This window comes from Macrobrachium rosenbergii, chromosome 51 (genome assembly GCF_040412425.1).
Source record: "Macrobrachium rosenbergii isolate ZJJX-2024 chromosome 51, ASM4041242v1, whole genome shotgun sequence".
Lineage (NCBI taxonomy): Eukaryota > Metazoa > Arthropoda > Malacostraca > Decapoda > Palaemonidae > Macrobrachium > Macrobrachium rosenbergii.
This window is the reverse complement of record NC_089791.1, coordinates 49,449,219-49,465,782: the sequence shown is the minus strand read 5'-3', so window position 1 is coordinate 49,465,782 and position 16,564 is coordinate 49,449,219. Positions and strand designations below refer to the sequence as shown.

At 40.7% G+C, this 16,564-nt stretch overlaps 1 protein-coding gene across 7 annotated transcripts in view; it reads left to right on the top strand.

Moving 5' to 3' along the window:
• The window catches only part of LOC136833386 (DNA (cytosine-5)-methyltransferase 3A-like), a 332,296-nt gene that overhangs the window by 83,141 nt on the left and 232,591 nt on the right, over positions 1 to 16,564 (top strand). For 5 of the 7 annotated variants that reach the window (XR_010851452.1, XM_067095457.1, XM_067095455.1 and 2 more), the window contains exon 4: positions 1,751 to 1,879. The exons of the other annotated variants lie outside the window; for them this stretch is intronic. Coding sequence is in view for 4 of the 5 variants with exons in the window: in XM_067095457.1 (XP_066951558.1) it covers positions 1,751 to 1,879 (129 nt within the window). In the remaining variant the exon portion in view is untranslated. The remainder of the gene's footprint in view (positions 1 to 1,750; positions 1,880 to 16,564) is intronic. 7 annotated transcript variants of the gene reach the window in all.

Here is a 16,564-nt window from a genome sequence, read left to right as displayed (position 1 = left end):
TCCTTTCTGGCCTCGTTAGACGATCAGAAAGGCGTACTCTGCAGCTGACGTTGATGACACCTGTACACTCCGCCCAAGAGCTGACAAAGTCAATGGCTTGGTCCATCCCTCGCATTCCGGAAGTTTCCGTCGGTCTGAAAGCAGAAATGTGGTCTCATCAGACACATACATGTCTTTCTACCTTTGGGTTTTTGCCCATGAGTCCTTGGAACCCCCTTTCCTTTGACTTGTGGTGGCTGCTCAACCAGTTGCATTTTCTTCCCAGCTCATATAAGAGGGCAGGTAGCATCTCGCCCAAGGTGTACAGTTCTGGGAGTGAGAGGGATTACGAGAGTGACTGGCCTCTCCTCCTCCTTCTTCCTTGTACCCCTGCTTCTCTTCCTTCGGGCAGAGAATGGAACTCGAACCGACACTTGCTGGAACTGGTGTCTGGTGCGGTAAGCTTACACATCAAGCACTCGTTATATTTTCCTTTCCTAGAATCATAGAAGCAATCCCTCCTTCCTCTAGCAAGGGGAGGAAGGAGACCCTGGCAATAAGACAAACCCTTTTCAGGTTTTTGCCTTACTGCCTATTTTTGTATGAGCTACGATTCCTTGCTCATTCGAAAAGGTCCAGAAGTCTGACAATTGATCTCGCAGTTCCTATACTCCGATCAGTATGTCAGAGGCATGTGAATCCTCCACACTCTTTCGACCAGGAGGAGTAGCCCAGGTGTGGCAAACTCCAGTCAGTTCAGACACTCAGATTCCTCCCTCCAGCAAGTGAGTCTTCCTAATGTAAAGAACTGATGGTTTGTATATCGTGTAGGAGCAAATCACAAATTTTTAAAGTAAATTGTATTTTTCCTAACTATACAAACCTGAGGTCCTGTACATTACATTTATACCTGCCTCATGCCACCCCTCAATCTGAAACCTGGGCTGAAAGGCAAATTGGAATGTTTAACGGCTGTTTCCAGCTTCACTGTAAGTAATTGCTAATGTAAAGGACCTTAGGTTTTTATAGTTAGGAAAAATACAATTTACTTTAAAAAATCGTGATATTTCTCTAACTCAGAGAGATTGTGATAGGAAGTGAGTTTGTGATGGGTACAGAACTAAAGTCTGGTAAATATAATGGAATGAGAGAGAGGGAAAACCTCGTGAAGATGAAATTAAGCATAAGTATTGGTATAAATGTCCTAACTGGGTTCCTGTAGCCCCACAATGCCTGATGCATTTAGAAATTTGTTCTCACTTTTTTAAAAGTTTTTTCTTCAAGGATTCAATATAAATTATTTCCAAATAATCAAAAGAGTTAAAATAATGAAACCAAAGTAGTAAACAAAATTTAATCCTATTAGCTACAAGAGAAGTACTTAATTTCCAGGTCACCAGTCAGAACATACACAAATGAATATAGTTGTACCACATTATGACTATTCAAATAATTCTGATTGATGATATATTCCTAGAATATACAAACCAGAGCCTGTAATGTGATCCCACCTCAACCCCCTACATAATCCCAAATGCTAAATGACAAGTGCTGGCTTATGATAGGGTAGCTGGGGACCCCACTCACCTACCTTTCACTAATTAAGTAACTTGTTACCAAATTTCAGTCACCATTTCCAACTCAAAATGAAGGAAACTTCTACATAAAAGACTGGTTGTTATATTTAAGAAAAATATTAATTACTTTAAAAATTTGGTAGTATCATCCTTAGTAATGCTCATCTTTTTACATAATTTCTTTTATATTTTAGAAAAGGCAAAAACTAAATTCTCCACATAGGGAAGAGAAACAACCACCATTACCACCTTTAAATTTTGAAGTTACAACACTGGAGGAATCAGAGGAGGAAGTTCAGACTGTGCAAACTTCAAAGGAAAATGTAGGTTCAAAATTCATTCAGAAATTAGCTATCTTTGTTTTTAAATGAGCATGATACAAAGTAGGTACAAGTACAGTACTAGTAGTGTATGGTGTCTGGTGAACTTTGGTGATATGTGATGTCTTGTAAGAGAAGACGGAAGGTTGTAGGGGTGGAGAAATAATATCCTGAGTCATAGGTTGCTTTGTTCCATACAGCAAGTAGGTATATACAGGGAGGCTCTGCAAGACATGCAATTCGTGCCGAGAGGAGCAGGAAGAGTACTCATGCCCATGTTAGAGTGCAGACAATGTGGCTCCATGCGGCGTCGTTGCAGCGGTAGTATTCATGATACATACAGGATGCATATACGTTATTCTGAAACTCATTCAAATAAGTATGGCATTTTAGATCATCAGTGTTATCATATGGCATAAGCGATTCGAAGATATACTAACCTAATCATGGCCTGATCTTATACTATACTATACTATGACCGCAGGTTACTTCATTTCTTGTGCTGCTTCAAATTGTGGTTCAAATCCAATGCGATGCGTTGTGTATATTAATCCTAACATAACGATAAACTTACTGTTAGGCGCATTCAATGTTCTAACTTGAAATACAGTAAGTCAGATTGGCATGAGCACAATCGCTACTTCGTAACCCTCATCCAAAGCACTCCTCAAAATTCTGTGTACATTTAGATATGCTTTATGTCCTAAAGGAATTTTTCCCAAATGTACTTTAAGATGACAAGGAATACTCAGTGGATTTGAGCACTGACAACTATGGCTGCATTCCCCTTTTGAGTCCTTACTAACTCTATACACTGTGGTGGAATTCAAACCCACAAACAAAACAACAAACAACACTTCACTGATCTTAGGTTGCTGGAGATGGATAAAGGTGCCATGAATAACCACAACACATAAACAACCACAAAACACAACAAGGAAATACAAAAAGAAAACAACACACACACAAATAAACAGCACACCAACAAGAAAACCAACAACTCCCGGAAAGCCTACGACAAAACTGTCCCACACAAGAACCACTGATTGGCACTAGCTCTGACTCAAAAACTCACCCAAACCGAAAATCCTTCACATATTCCACAGACAGACAGCGCCAGAAACAAAACTAACAACCCTCATCCTCTTCCAACAACCAACACTCACTAACGACAATTACACTCGCGCTCTCTCTCTCTCTCTCTCTCTCTCTCTCTCTCTCTCTCTCTCTCTCTCTCTCTCTCTCTCTCTCTCTCTCTCTCTCCTCTCTCACAAAACGTTGGGAAATGCTAAGTACAAACAAATTTATTCATCCTCTATACCCTCCCCTTTTAGCATTTCCCCAACCAACACCTCTCCACACTGCATTCAAATTTGCTCACATTTAACACCCATGGATGCTCACTAGCAGGTCCTTCTCCAAAAACACCAGACTTGAACATACCTTTTCATCATTCCCTCCAACTTTTTATCCATCCTCTCTTCCATTCTCTCTTCTGACTCTTTCATCTCCCTTTCATTTCTTCTTTGCACTCCCTTAGCATTATCTATCCAACTGACTCCTCAACTCCTCATTCTCACCCTCAGCCCCATTCTCCTCTCTTGCCAACTGCATCTCCTCTCTCAACCTCACCAGTTCCTCTTCCATTCCCTCCAGTCACACTACTAGCTTTTAATCCCACCTGCAGCTGCACCACCAGCTGCCCCACGTTACGCCAATTTGCAAAGGCAATTCAAACCCACAAACAAAACAACTAACAACACTCACCTGATCTTCAAATGGAGATGGATAAGTCAGCCAGACCATAAACAAACAACCACAAACACAAATAAGGAAATACAAAAAAAAGAAACAGAACACACACAAATAAACAGCACACCAACAAGAAACCAACAACTCCCCGAAAGCCTCGACAAAACTGTCCCACACAAGAACCACTGACCGCACTAGCTCTGACTAAAAACTCACCCAAACCGAAAAATCCTTCACATTTCACAGACAGACAGTGCTGTAAACAAACTAACGACTCATCCCTCTTCCAACAACCGAAACACTTACTAACGACAATTACACTCTCTCTCTCTCTCTCTCTCCTCTCTCTCTCTCTCTCTCTCTCTCTCTCTCTCTCTCTCTCTAACGCTGGGGAAATACTAAATACAAAACAAATTTATTCATCCTCTATAACACTATCAAGGCTGTGAAGAGACTGACTCTCACAACCGTCATTGCTATTAACACCAACATTCGACTAACCACTGCACAAACAACCGATGCCGTAGTTGCTAATTATTACCCATACAGGATGTCCTCGGTTGGCTGGCAGGGTTCAGTTTTGGGGGTGTGATGATAATAAAATTGCCACTAACCGGAATCAAGCGATTTCCCGCTTCAGCGTTTCCGGGCATATCGGCGCCGAAAAAGTGCTGATTTTCGTTATCAGCACCTCTGATAGGTATGTATTGGTGCCAATACCCAGTGCTCGGGCGCCCGATAAGCGGAAATCAGCAATTTTCGTGCCGAAAATTGCCACTACTAGACAAGCCCCATAAAAACCGATCGCCATTAACTGAGCCCGCCGTTAACCGGGGACTACCTGTACTTCCAATCAAATACACAACACAACGCTTTTCACTTCTAAATACAAGCACGACAAAACATAATATCCTTCTTCTGTATAATATGCATTTCTGCTTTACGTAAATTTAAAGAGAATAGATAAAACTATACCACAACTTACGGAAAAGTATGATCTCTCATGTTGCAGTTTCGACATACGTACAGCAATATGTACAGTAATCCATACCTCCCCTCCCCTTTTGTGTTCAAAGAGGTATCTTGAATGTACTAAGCAAGTTACATATAGTGAACTATCAAGTAATAGTGTGCAAAGCAAATAACATACAGTACAGTGAATTTATCAAGTATGAATGTATGAAGCAAGTTGCATAATGGCACATGTGGGCTTTATACACTGTGTAGGCCTGTTTAATCTTGGAGGCCTGCAGCAGGTTTTGGAGGGAATTGATGACTTTTTCGTGTCAGGGCTAGGACCACAGGGAGCTTAGAGTTGGGAACTTGACTGGGACCAGGCACTGGATATAGGAGGCGACAGTTAATATGTAGCACTTGACTACTTGGGAGGCTTATCTCGTACTTGAGTGATCACGCACCACCCATTATATATGATCCTGACCTTTTCCCATCGGTGGGATGTCGGATCCTGGAGGTGGACGTGTTGCCCCACATTCAGCCTGGGCAGGGGCAGGTGTGGGCATCATAGTTGTGCTGCACCTGAGTGGCTCTGGCAGCGGCTCAGCAGTCACAGTCGTGGGCCTTTACTTGCCGGTCTTCCATGAACGACTGAGGATGGGCTGGCACACGTACTGATAGGGTGACAGTACAGTACAGGCAGTCCTCGGTTTATGGGCTCTGGTTTTATGGCGCTTGTCTTGCGACGAAAATCAGCAATTTTTGGTGCCGATATGTGCCGATTTCTGCTTATTGGCACTGATAATCGTGTATTGGTGCCGATACATACCTAACAGAGGTGCCAGTCCAGTTATTGGCGTCGAAAAGCGATTTTCGGTTATTGGCGATTTTGTCTTATTGTCACGCCGTTGGAATGGATCCCCTGCCAATAACCGGGGGCTACCTGTACCTGGGAAGGAGTGCTACCAGAGTGATTGGGTGTGTTTCGTAACTGGAGGAGGCCACAATCAAAGGCCTTGCAGTTGATGTTTCCTGAAGGGTCTGTTTTGAGGATCAAGTGCTTGACAGTCTTGATGGTGGCCTTGGCATGTCCGTTAGATTGTGGGTAGTGTGGGCGATGAGGTTATGTGGTGTACACCCCAAGGCTCTGTGAAACTGGCAAATTCTTTGATGGTAAACTGGGGTTCTCTGTTGGTGCTTAAGCGCAGGGGAACACCCACCTCTCTGAAGTAGTGGCAGAAGTGCCATATGGTCAGGGAGGCAGTGGTGTCACCTTTGCAAGGGATGACCACAGGCTAGCCAGAGACGTGGTCGGCGACCACAAGAAACAACTTCCCCACTACCTGGAAGAAGTCCGCCGATACTGACTCGAAAGGCCTTAATGGGTGGTCGTCACTTTGAAGAGTCTCCTGCTGTTGGCTGGGATCTGGGGCTCGCAGGCGGCGACGGTGTTGGTGATGTCCGAGCCTATCCCAGGCCAGAAGATGGTTTGTTGAGGCCGACATTTGTAGCCTTGATACCTCAGTGGCTGTCGTGGAGTCTGGAGAGTGTGTGGCTACATAGAGCTGCAGGAACCAGTATTCTTGCCCCATAGAGTACGAGGTTGCCGTCAGTAGAGAGGGCTTCTTGCATCTTCCAGTATGGTAGTAAGGAGGCTTGTAGGTTGTACCGATACGTGGGGAACCTGGAACTGATGCAATCATGAAGGCGAACGTAGGTGGGGTCGGCCTGTGCTTCTGTCGACGTGTCCCGCAGGGTCCGGTTGACATCAGTAGTCGGGGCATCCTTGTCCTGGGAAGCTGTTGCATTGTTCGTGACGGACCTGATGTGTGCCATTACCTCAGGTAGGGTAGCTGACTGACGTGCGGGAGAATGCATCTGGGATGCATAGAGACTTGTCGGCGTGCCACACTGCAGTAAATTGGTATTGCGACATGCTCTCCTTTAATCACTGAAGCCTTGGGTTTTCGACCATGTCCAGTTTGTTGCTGTTGATGATGGGTACCAGTGGATGATGGTCAGTTTGCAGGGTGAAGGTTGGCAGTCCTTCGAGGTATAGGCGGCACTTTGTGAGGGGCCCAAGATATCGCAAGCATCTCCAGCTCAGTCGTCGCATACCTCATCTCGGCGTCTGCAAGAAAGCAGGATCCACACTGGACTACTCGGAGATGTCCAGAGCCATGGTCCTGGAGGAGGGCATATCCTATCCCATAGAGACAAGATGCGTTGTTCTGGAGAATGGTCAGCATGTTGGGTCAAAAGAGGCAAGAACAGGCAGGCTTGAGAGTGCTTGCTTCACGTGTTTGAAGGCCTGGTCGTGATCTGGTGTCTAAATAAAAGAGAGCTTAGGGCTCTTGAGTGGGCCAAGGGGCTGTGCAGTCAGGGCAATACCTGAGGTAAACTCCACCAATTGGATTACTAACCCCATGAAGGAATGTTGGTCTGTCTGGTTGGACAGTGTGGGGGAGTTTTGCAGAGCAGCACCTCCTCCTGGATCGGCAGCGATTCCTTCTTCGGAAAGGTTGAAGCCACAGTAATTCATTCGGGTCTCTGGCACTTTGAACTTTTCTCTGTTGAGAGCGATGCCATTTTTGCGGCAGTGGGTGAGTAGTTCATGGATCCTGTGGTAGTGTGTCAGTAGGTCGTCATCAAAGATTAGAATGTCATCGACAACCTTGATGCACTTCTTCATGCCTTGGAGAGCCAGGTCGCTGCAGTAACAATAGGCATTGCCAGTGGCAGCGAAGCCCATAGGTCCCCGGCAATGCTGGAAGCGTTCGTAAGGCATAATAAAAGTGGTGAGGTGGTGGTCCTCCTCCGCTAGCTTCATCTGTGAGTAGCTGTGTAGAGTGTATGCAGTGGTAAAGAACTTGATGGTGGAGTTGACAGCATGGACAGCAGCTAAGGGCATGGGCGAAGGGTGGGCTGGTTGGGAGACTTGTGCATTCAGCTTGGTGAGATCCACCGTGATGCAAATTCCCTTGGCCTTTGGGATGACTGCTAGAGGGTGGTACCATTCTGATGGCTCATCTCCACAAGGCTTAATAATCCCCTGCTGGACCATGGAGTCTAGTTCATTCTTGACAGGTTCGCAGAAAGTGTAGGGGATCTGCCATGGGCTGTGGATGGTGAACGGGACTGCATCCTCCTTAAGGTGAATTTTCATGGGAGGGCCTGCCATCAGCCTCAGTAGAGCTGCTGTAAGGTCTTCCTTAGACATGAGCACATCCTGGAAGGTTTGTAGGAGATATTCTCAGGCCTCAGCAGGGGTTGTGTTGGCATGGAGGGGTAGCTCCTTACATTGGTTTAAGTGGGTGACCTGTAGGATGGGCTGTAGAAAGCCTGGTGGGATGATGGCCAACTCCTTGCAGAGTGCATAGGACAGGAGCGACATCTGAACTCCTTCGTGGACTTGGATCGCGGCGAGGCAGGACTGGGTGGCCTTAAAGGTACCTAAAGGCAGTGTCATCTTTGACCCATCTGCCATGAGGGGTCACTGACGTTACAGGAGGCTGTAGCTCAGTCTTGGGAATGTGAAGAAGTTCCAAGTGCTGGGGACCCATCACTGATATATCAGCTCCTGTGTCAGGCAGCATCATAATGTTGGATGTCTCATCCCTGTAGGTGAGGGTGAGGGATATGGACGACAGTGAGGGGCAAGTTGTTGTGGAAAGGGTCTCGACCTTGCGACAGTTGGAGAGCTTGCTAGAATGGGGCGAGGCATTGGGTGGGCCGCCCTGCTTGGTGCTCATCTGCTGTCAGCAGCACTTGTCGTAATGGCCCACTCGGCCACAGTGTCTGCATGTGGCCTTGTTGGCAGGGCACTTTGGGGTCCTTTGCCAGTCTCCCTTGCAGCCACAATTTCCACTTACACTGTCAGTGGCTGGGTACTTTTCTGCAGAGCCATGCTTCCTTGTGCAGGAAAGGCATTAAGTATCCCTGTAGGGGGTTGGGTGTGAGGCAGCACCCTTGCTGCCATGTCTTTTGGATTTTTTCATAGGTAGAGACGGCACACAATTTAAAAGGAGGGGCACATATGGCGGTGGTGGCAGTCCGTATAGCCTCATAGGAGTGACATTCATTGACCATGGTGGCCAACGGAGCTGCCGCATCCAGGGCAATGAGTTTCTGGATGAGCTCCTCATCCCTGACTCCCATGATGGTGATCATCTTTAGCTGAGTCTCTTCGCATGCAGCAGAATGGCCAGGACAGACGTCAACTTCCTCTGCTACGTGCTGCAGTCAGACGTTTGCAGGAAAGCAGGTCCCTACGTCATAGAGCTTCATTCTGCAGTTCTTGATGTGTCCTTGGAGAATATTGAAGACCTCGTACACACTCTTGATCCATGTCTGGTGTTACATGAGGTGTGTTCGAGTATCCACTGGGTCTCCAGGTTGAGGCACATACAAAGTTGTTTTAACTGCTTCCTGGTAGGCATTGTCCTTAGGTCCACCATCACGCTGTAGTCATCCCAGCGTCTACACCATTCCCTAAACACTTGGTATATGGCGTCAGGATGTAAGGGCAGCTGGGTCTGGGCGATGGCCTTGTGTGGGGGTGGTGGCTGGATGGGCAACGGCATTGAGAATTGTTTGGGAAGTTGTTGCGAGTCCGCTGGTATTGCTTGCTGCTGGACAGGGTTGACTGTAAGTAGCTGCTACAGGGCAGTGAAACATTTAGCTTCCTCCTCTTTTCTTAAGTTGTCCTCTTGGCGGCGTAGATCCTCTTCGTGGCGACGTTGTTCCTCTTCTCTCTGACGTTGTTCCTCCTCTCCGATGTGCAGCCAACTCAGTCTGTTGAGATTCCTCCATGTATTTAATGAGGAGCCTTAACTTCGCATTTGGAGCTGTGGGAGGTGGTATAGTTAGGTGTGGTGAGAGCAAAGGCAGGGGTTCTAGAGTTGTAAAACCTGGTGAGGTTTGACAGTCTGTTGGTGAGACTGGGTGTGAAGGCAACTGGCGGGCCTCCCCATTGATTTGAGACCACCTTAACGTGGTGAGGGAGCTCTTGAACCCTAGGAATCTGTTCCCAGCTTTGAGTCCAAGAGTCCCATAGGCCATTATGTATTTCTTTGAATTAATTTTTGTGGAATTTTCTGCTTTTGCTAAAATTTATTGGACCTGATAAACAGGAAAAGATATCGTAGCAGGGATTGGGTTTATATCCGAAGCTAAATAGCGGGAACTGTGGTAGGACCATCAGCTGCCCGATGATCAAGGGTGTTCCGGTTCTGGGGATAGGACTCTTGGCATTCTATCCTGTTTGCCCATAATATGATTAGAGTGGGAATGATAGTATTTTTGTAACACCTTCGGTCCTAGCAAGCAGGTTTGGCTTAAACTTGGGCCACTAGATTGCGTTGTGCCATCCCCTGTGGGGCTATGGTCCCCCTCGATTTGGGACCACCTTGACTTGGTGAGGGGACTCTTGAACCCCAGGAATCTGTTCCCAGGTTTGAGTCCAAGAGTCCCATATACCATTCTTTATTTATTTTAATTAATCTTTGCGAAATTTTCACCTTTTGCTAAAATTTATTGGACCTGATAAATGGGAAAAGATATCATAACTGGGATTGGCTTTATATCTGAGGCTAAATAGTGGGAACTGTGGTAGGACCATCAACTGCCCGATAATGTTAGGACCTGAGAGATATCAGGCGGGACTATTCTTCAGGGCTGGACCACAGATTCCAGGGGGGTCTGATTCTAGGGATAGGATTCTTGGTATTTTATCAGGTTTGCCCATAACATGATTAGGGTGGGGATGATTGTATCCCAGTAATATAGTCAGTCCTAGCAAGTGGGTTTGGCTTGGGCCACTCTAATCATGTTGTGCCATCCCCTGTGGGGTAGGGTAGGAAGCGGACATTTGGGAGGCTTTTCTCACAAGCTTGTGCCATTGGTGGAAGAATAAACTCCATGAAAGGCTGATGATATCTTTTTAAGGTTTTCAAGTTTATTTATTATTATTTTTTTTTTACTTACACTTGAATCTTTATGAACAGTAATTGTAAGGATTCAAGTACCCCTGGGCCCTTTGGTGACGCTGACTTGGCACAGTTAATGGCCTCTGAAACCGCCTCTGACATCCTTTGCTTAGAAAAATCCCCCCAAAATCATAATGTAATTACACTGGAACCATATGCTCCAGTACAGAGCAAACCAAAAAAAAGCAAATACCGTCTTGACCCAAGCTTGACTCACTTTGACTCCTTTTTTGGGAGTGGCAGTTTGTCAAGGTTTCTAACCTTAGAAACCGACCAAAAAATATCAGCACTCAAGTTGGAAAATTATTTATTGAGCAGACACTCTACGACTGAAATGTTGTTTTGACATGTCTTATAGCAGCCACTACAAAAAGTCAGTCTGAACATTATTTAACAATAAAAAATATAGATAACATGAATATAAAAATAAAAAAGCATGATACTATGAATAGTATTCAGGGCACCATTGTACTTCCTGAGAATAATAACTAGCCAGTTGAAAAGAAAATACTATTGGACTTACTTAAAAAGAGATACCCCAGAGTACAGGATTGTGAACTATATAATCTGCCAAGTAAACAGATGAATAAACAAATCTTAAAAATCACCAAAGGAAAATTTGAAGGTCAAGATCTACCTCAGAAAATACAAATTCTAGGCCAAACCAGAGAAGTAAGGCCAGACGTCCCAAAACCGCTACAGTGTAACAATTGTAGTAAATATGGACATGTGAAAAAATATTGTCGAAATGAACCTGTGTGCGCGTATTGTGGATCTGAAGAACACGCCATACAATGAAAGTGCAAAAAAAGTTAAGTATATCTTAGTTTAACCAGACCACTGAGCTGATTAACAGCTATGTGTGTAAACTGTGGGCAAGACCATCATGCAAGATCCAAAGAATGTATGTATTATATATATAATACAGAGTTAAAACTATTACAAGAAAGAGCTGGAATGTCTGTAAAAGAAGCTAAATTAGAATTGAAAGTAAGAGGAGTTCAACGTCCGTCTAAGAAACGTACATATTCTTCAGTAACAAGAACCAATAATGAAACAAAAATGCATACAAATAGAAATAACCGAGCACAGAAAAGTAAGTCTCAAGAAGAAATTAATGCTTTCTTTAGAAATAAAACTAAAATGGTAAAGAATAAAGAAACAGGTACAAATGGGATGGATAATATTTTATCAATTCATTTGAAATATTAATGCAAATAGAACAAAGGAGGATGCTACTACAGAAGAGGGTCGGTGGGAGTGGAAATTAAAAATAAAAAAAGGCCTTTGGAGAGAACACCACCCAAACAAAAAACCAACTATAATTAGAGCAACATCGGTTAAAGGAAAGACAAAGGATATGAAGAAAGAACAAAGATAAAAAAAAAATATACCTTTATCTCCTAAAATAATAGTAAAACCTATGGATACAGATATCCAAAACACTGAAGTTAAAGATAACAATGACTATGTCAAGGGAGAAGAGATTACTTCATCACCAATAATTGGTACAAGAGCAAATGAAACAAGGAATGTTCATGAAAACACATGTGGATGTAATGATTGTTTTGTGGAATTGTGCAATATTAACAAAAACATAACAAAAGATGATTTAACAAACATTATAAGAAATTTTATGAAATATAGGAAAAATGAAACCACAGATTTGAGTACCCATGAAAAAGGCTGCATGTGCATTAAGCACTTAGTATATTACAAAGAAAAACAATTGAATGTCATGAGTAAATTATTAGAAAAAATCCAAGTTGATAATATAAAAAAAAGAAAATAAAACTCGACCACTATGATAAAATATTTTCAATAACTATATTATACAATGGAACGTAAATGGTCTGCAGACCAGATTACACCTAGGAGAAATACAATGATTACTAAAAGAGTACGAACCAATGACATTATATTTACAACATGTCAACAAAACAATATCAACAATAGGTAAATATACCTACATCTAGAGAGGAAGAAGGAAATTTAGGTACTGCTATATATGTCCATAACAAAGTATGTTATGACATAGTACCTGTAAACTTTACTAATCTGTGAATATCGAGTATTAGAATACAAATTAAAAACGATAATTATGTAATTTATAATTTATACAGCCAACCTAATAAAAATTACAACATTGTCAAACTTAAAGAATTACTTAATAGTGCCAAGGAACCTCTATTAATAGTAGGTGATTTTGATGCCCACAATCCAATGTGGGACTGTAATTGTACAGACTCAGATAGAGCAGGAAGTAAAATAGGAGAATTCATAGATTCATACGACATGTGCTGTATAATGATAAGGAAATCAGCACATATTTTTCTAAAACACATGGAACATTTTTTCAATCGACTTAAGACTATGTACAGCAAACACAGTAGACAGATTGGATTGGAATACAGTTGATGACTTGCACACAAGTGATCATATCTCAATATTAATTTCATTATTACAAAATGATCCTGCCAAGCATGTCCCTCAATATAACATTTATAAAGCAGATAGGGACTAATATGAATTTCACACTAGAAATATCCCACCATTTGAATATTTAAAAGACCGTAATGAAACTAATAAATTTCTTGTTGATTTCATTAAAAATGCTGATAAAGCAATACCAAAAATCAGCTCTTCAACAAAACACAAAGTCCCATGAGATGGTCTGAGAAAGCGAGAACAGAATTAATACAACAAATAAACACCAAATTGGAAGACAGTTAGATAATTTGAATAGAGAGTTCAGTAAAATAAACAAAACATTACCGATATTAGAAGGAACTTTACAAAAAGTGACTATATTATTATTAGTAATTTATACATTAAAACTTCTTTATAACAAAATACTTGCAAAATTTAAAAGAGAAGTAATTCAAGGAAGAATCCTTCTATGGAGGATATATGTATCAGATCTCTCTAATAATACTCCCATATAAAAAATTTAGGAAAATAAATGGTACCCATGTTAAACCACCCAGATATGCCATAATAAAAGATGGGAAAAGAATGCTTGATCCTAAAGAAATAGGTAATGTAATAAGAGAAAATTTAGCAAAGGTAAGTAGTGATAAAAATTTAAATGAGCATTTCCATACAAAGAAAAATAGGATAAAATTAATAACAAATTTTTAAACAATACAAGATATACATTATAATAGAAAATTTAATATGGAAGAGTTGGAATTTGCTCTCGCGAACAGCAATAATTCTGCTCCTGGAGGCGACAGTATTTGTTTTGAGATGATCTTCCACTTAGCACCTTTGGCAAAGTCATACTTATTAGAGTTTTATAATCATTTATGGCTTTGAAATTTATTTCCAGATGAAAGGCGTAAAGTTATAATAATTCCTATTCCCAAACCTGGAAAGGATCCCAGTAATGTAAATAATTATAGACCAATTTCTTTAACAAGCTGCTTATGCAGATTGCTAGAGAAAATGGTGAATGCTCGACTAACATCGCACATTCGAGAAAATAAAACTTTGACTCCCATTCAGTTCGAGTCACAGTGTAACAGATCTACATTAGATTTTCTCTCTGACTTAGAAGACCATATATGTAGAGGTTTTGAACGAAAACAAATTACTGTAGTTGTCTTTTTTTGACATTGAAAAAACATACGATACTACATGGAGGTATGCTATATTAAAAACTTTACAAAACATCAATATCTGTGGACATTTACCTAGGTTTATATAAAACTTTGTGACAAATCACAGTTTTCAGGTGAGAGTTGATGATGTCCTGTCTAGAACATTTCCATGAAAATGGTGTTCCATTTAGCAATTAATGATATCAGTAATAACCCTTAAACGCCGACTGGACGTATCGTAAGTTGACTAAAATTGTCTGTCGGGTGATCGAGTGGACGTACTAAACGCTGGACTACAAAAATTTCAACCTTTGGCCTTTGACTCGACCGAAATGGTCGAAAACGCAATTGTAAGCTAAAAGCATTCAGTAATATTTAATCATTTACCTTCATTTTGCAACAGATTGAAGTCTCTAGCACAATATTTCGATTTATGGTAATCAAAAAAACTTTTTCTTACGTCCATTAACTAGAAAATTTCAGAAATTCTTTATTTTGTCGTAATTTTTCTTTATATTACCATAAGTTTTATATATGAAATGTGCGCAATTTTTAAAATCAAAATAACCCATGGTTGTAGCTTTTATCAGTTTTGAAATATTTTCATATCTAAGTGCCATTTCAACCTACGGTCGGCATTTGACTGACCGTAAATGGTCGAAAACGCAATTGTAAGCTAAAACTCTTACATTCTAGTAATATTTAATCATTTACCTTCATTTTGCAACCAATTGGAAGTCTCTAGCAATATTTTGATTTATGGTGAATTTAAAAAAATTCCATGTCTTTCTGGCAAGCCAGAAATTCTTTTGTCGTTGTCGAATAATTTTTGCACCGTTTATATTAGCCGTTACATAAAGTTTTATATATGAAATTGTGCAATTTCATGTAGAATACAACAAAAACAACCCATGGTTGTAGCTTATCAGTTTGGAAATATTTTCATATAAATCAATAAGTACCAAAATTTCAACCTTCTATCAACTTTGACTCGACCGAAATGGTAAAAACGCAATTGTAAGCTAAAACTCTTAACATTCTAGTAATATTCAATCATGTACCTTCATTTTGCAACAAATTGGAAGTTCTAGCACAATATTTCGATTTATGGTGAATTTTGAAAAAAATTTTCCTTACGTCCGCTAGTAACTTGGCCTAACATCTCAGAAATTCTTTTCGCCACTTTGTCGTAATGTTTGCACGTTTTATATTAGTCGTTACATAAAGTTTTATATATGAAAATGTGCACTTCATGTAGAATACAACAAAAATAACTCATGGTTGTAGCTTTTATCAGTTTTGAAATATTTTCACATAAATCACAATAAATAGAAAAATTCTACCTTTGTCAACTTTAACTCGACTGAAATGGTCGAAAACTGCAATTGTAAGCTAAAACACTTACAGTCTAGTAATATTCAATCAATTACCTTCATTTTGCAACAAAGGGGAAGTCTCTAGCACAATATTTCGATTTATGGTGAATTTTTAAAAAAATTTTTTACGTCCATAACGCTTAAATTCTTATCATTTTGTGATAATATTTTCTGTGTTGCTTTGATCGTTTTACAATTTGTTATATATGCAAAATCATTGCAATTTAGTGTACAATACAAAGAAAAAAAAATAACTCATTAGCTTTAAGCTTTTGCTCACAGCGCATTTGTATACAATTATATATGAAAATTTTTTGCTGTGTCATGTATTTCAATATTTATATATGATGATATTTTTTCATTTCTGATGGTTGCATACTAAACTTTAGGCATGACAAAAAAATGAGCCAAAAATGAACTCTTAATCTTGAAAACTAAAGCGTGCTGTGATTTTTAGAAAAACTTTTTTCTGCTTTGGCGCTTAAAAAAAAAATTCCAGCATACGACAGACACTTTGTAAATAGAGGCTCAATGTTTGGGATAATCTACCTATTGGCATTAAAAGTAGCCTGTTTGGATGGTTTTGCCATATATTATTCAGCATCTCAATAAAACATGCAGATTTAGTGTTAATAAAAGCACAGTAAAAATAGGTGAATTAGCCTCATCTGTAGGCTCTAAATTTTCTCTGTATAAAACTAAGCAATCATTTTTATAAAAATAAAAATTGATGGAAAAAAGGTTTGAAATACATTTTAAAATCAGAAACCATAGTAAACCAATTGGCCAAATAGCAAAATTTTTATGATTAGTATTTGAACTCTTGAACTTGAAAGCCCACATTACATATGTAAAATGTAAAAGTAAAAAGAGCATTAAAATCTGATTGAAAACTATCAAACACTACTTGGGAGCTGATAGGGCTACCTTTACTGTACTCTGTAAAGCAACAGTTCTGATCATCATTGGTTATGGAAACAAAGTATATGGCTCAGCATCTGAGGTGCAAGGGTT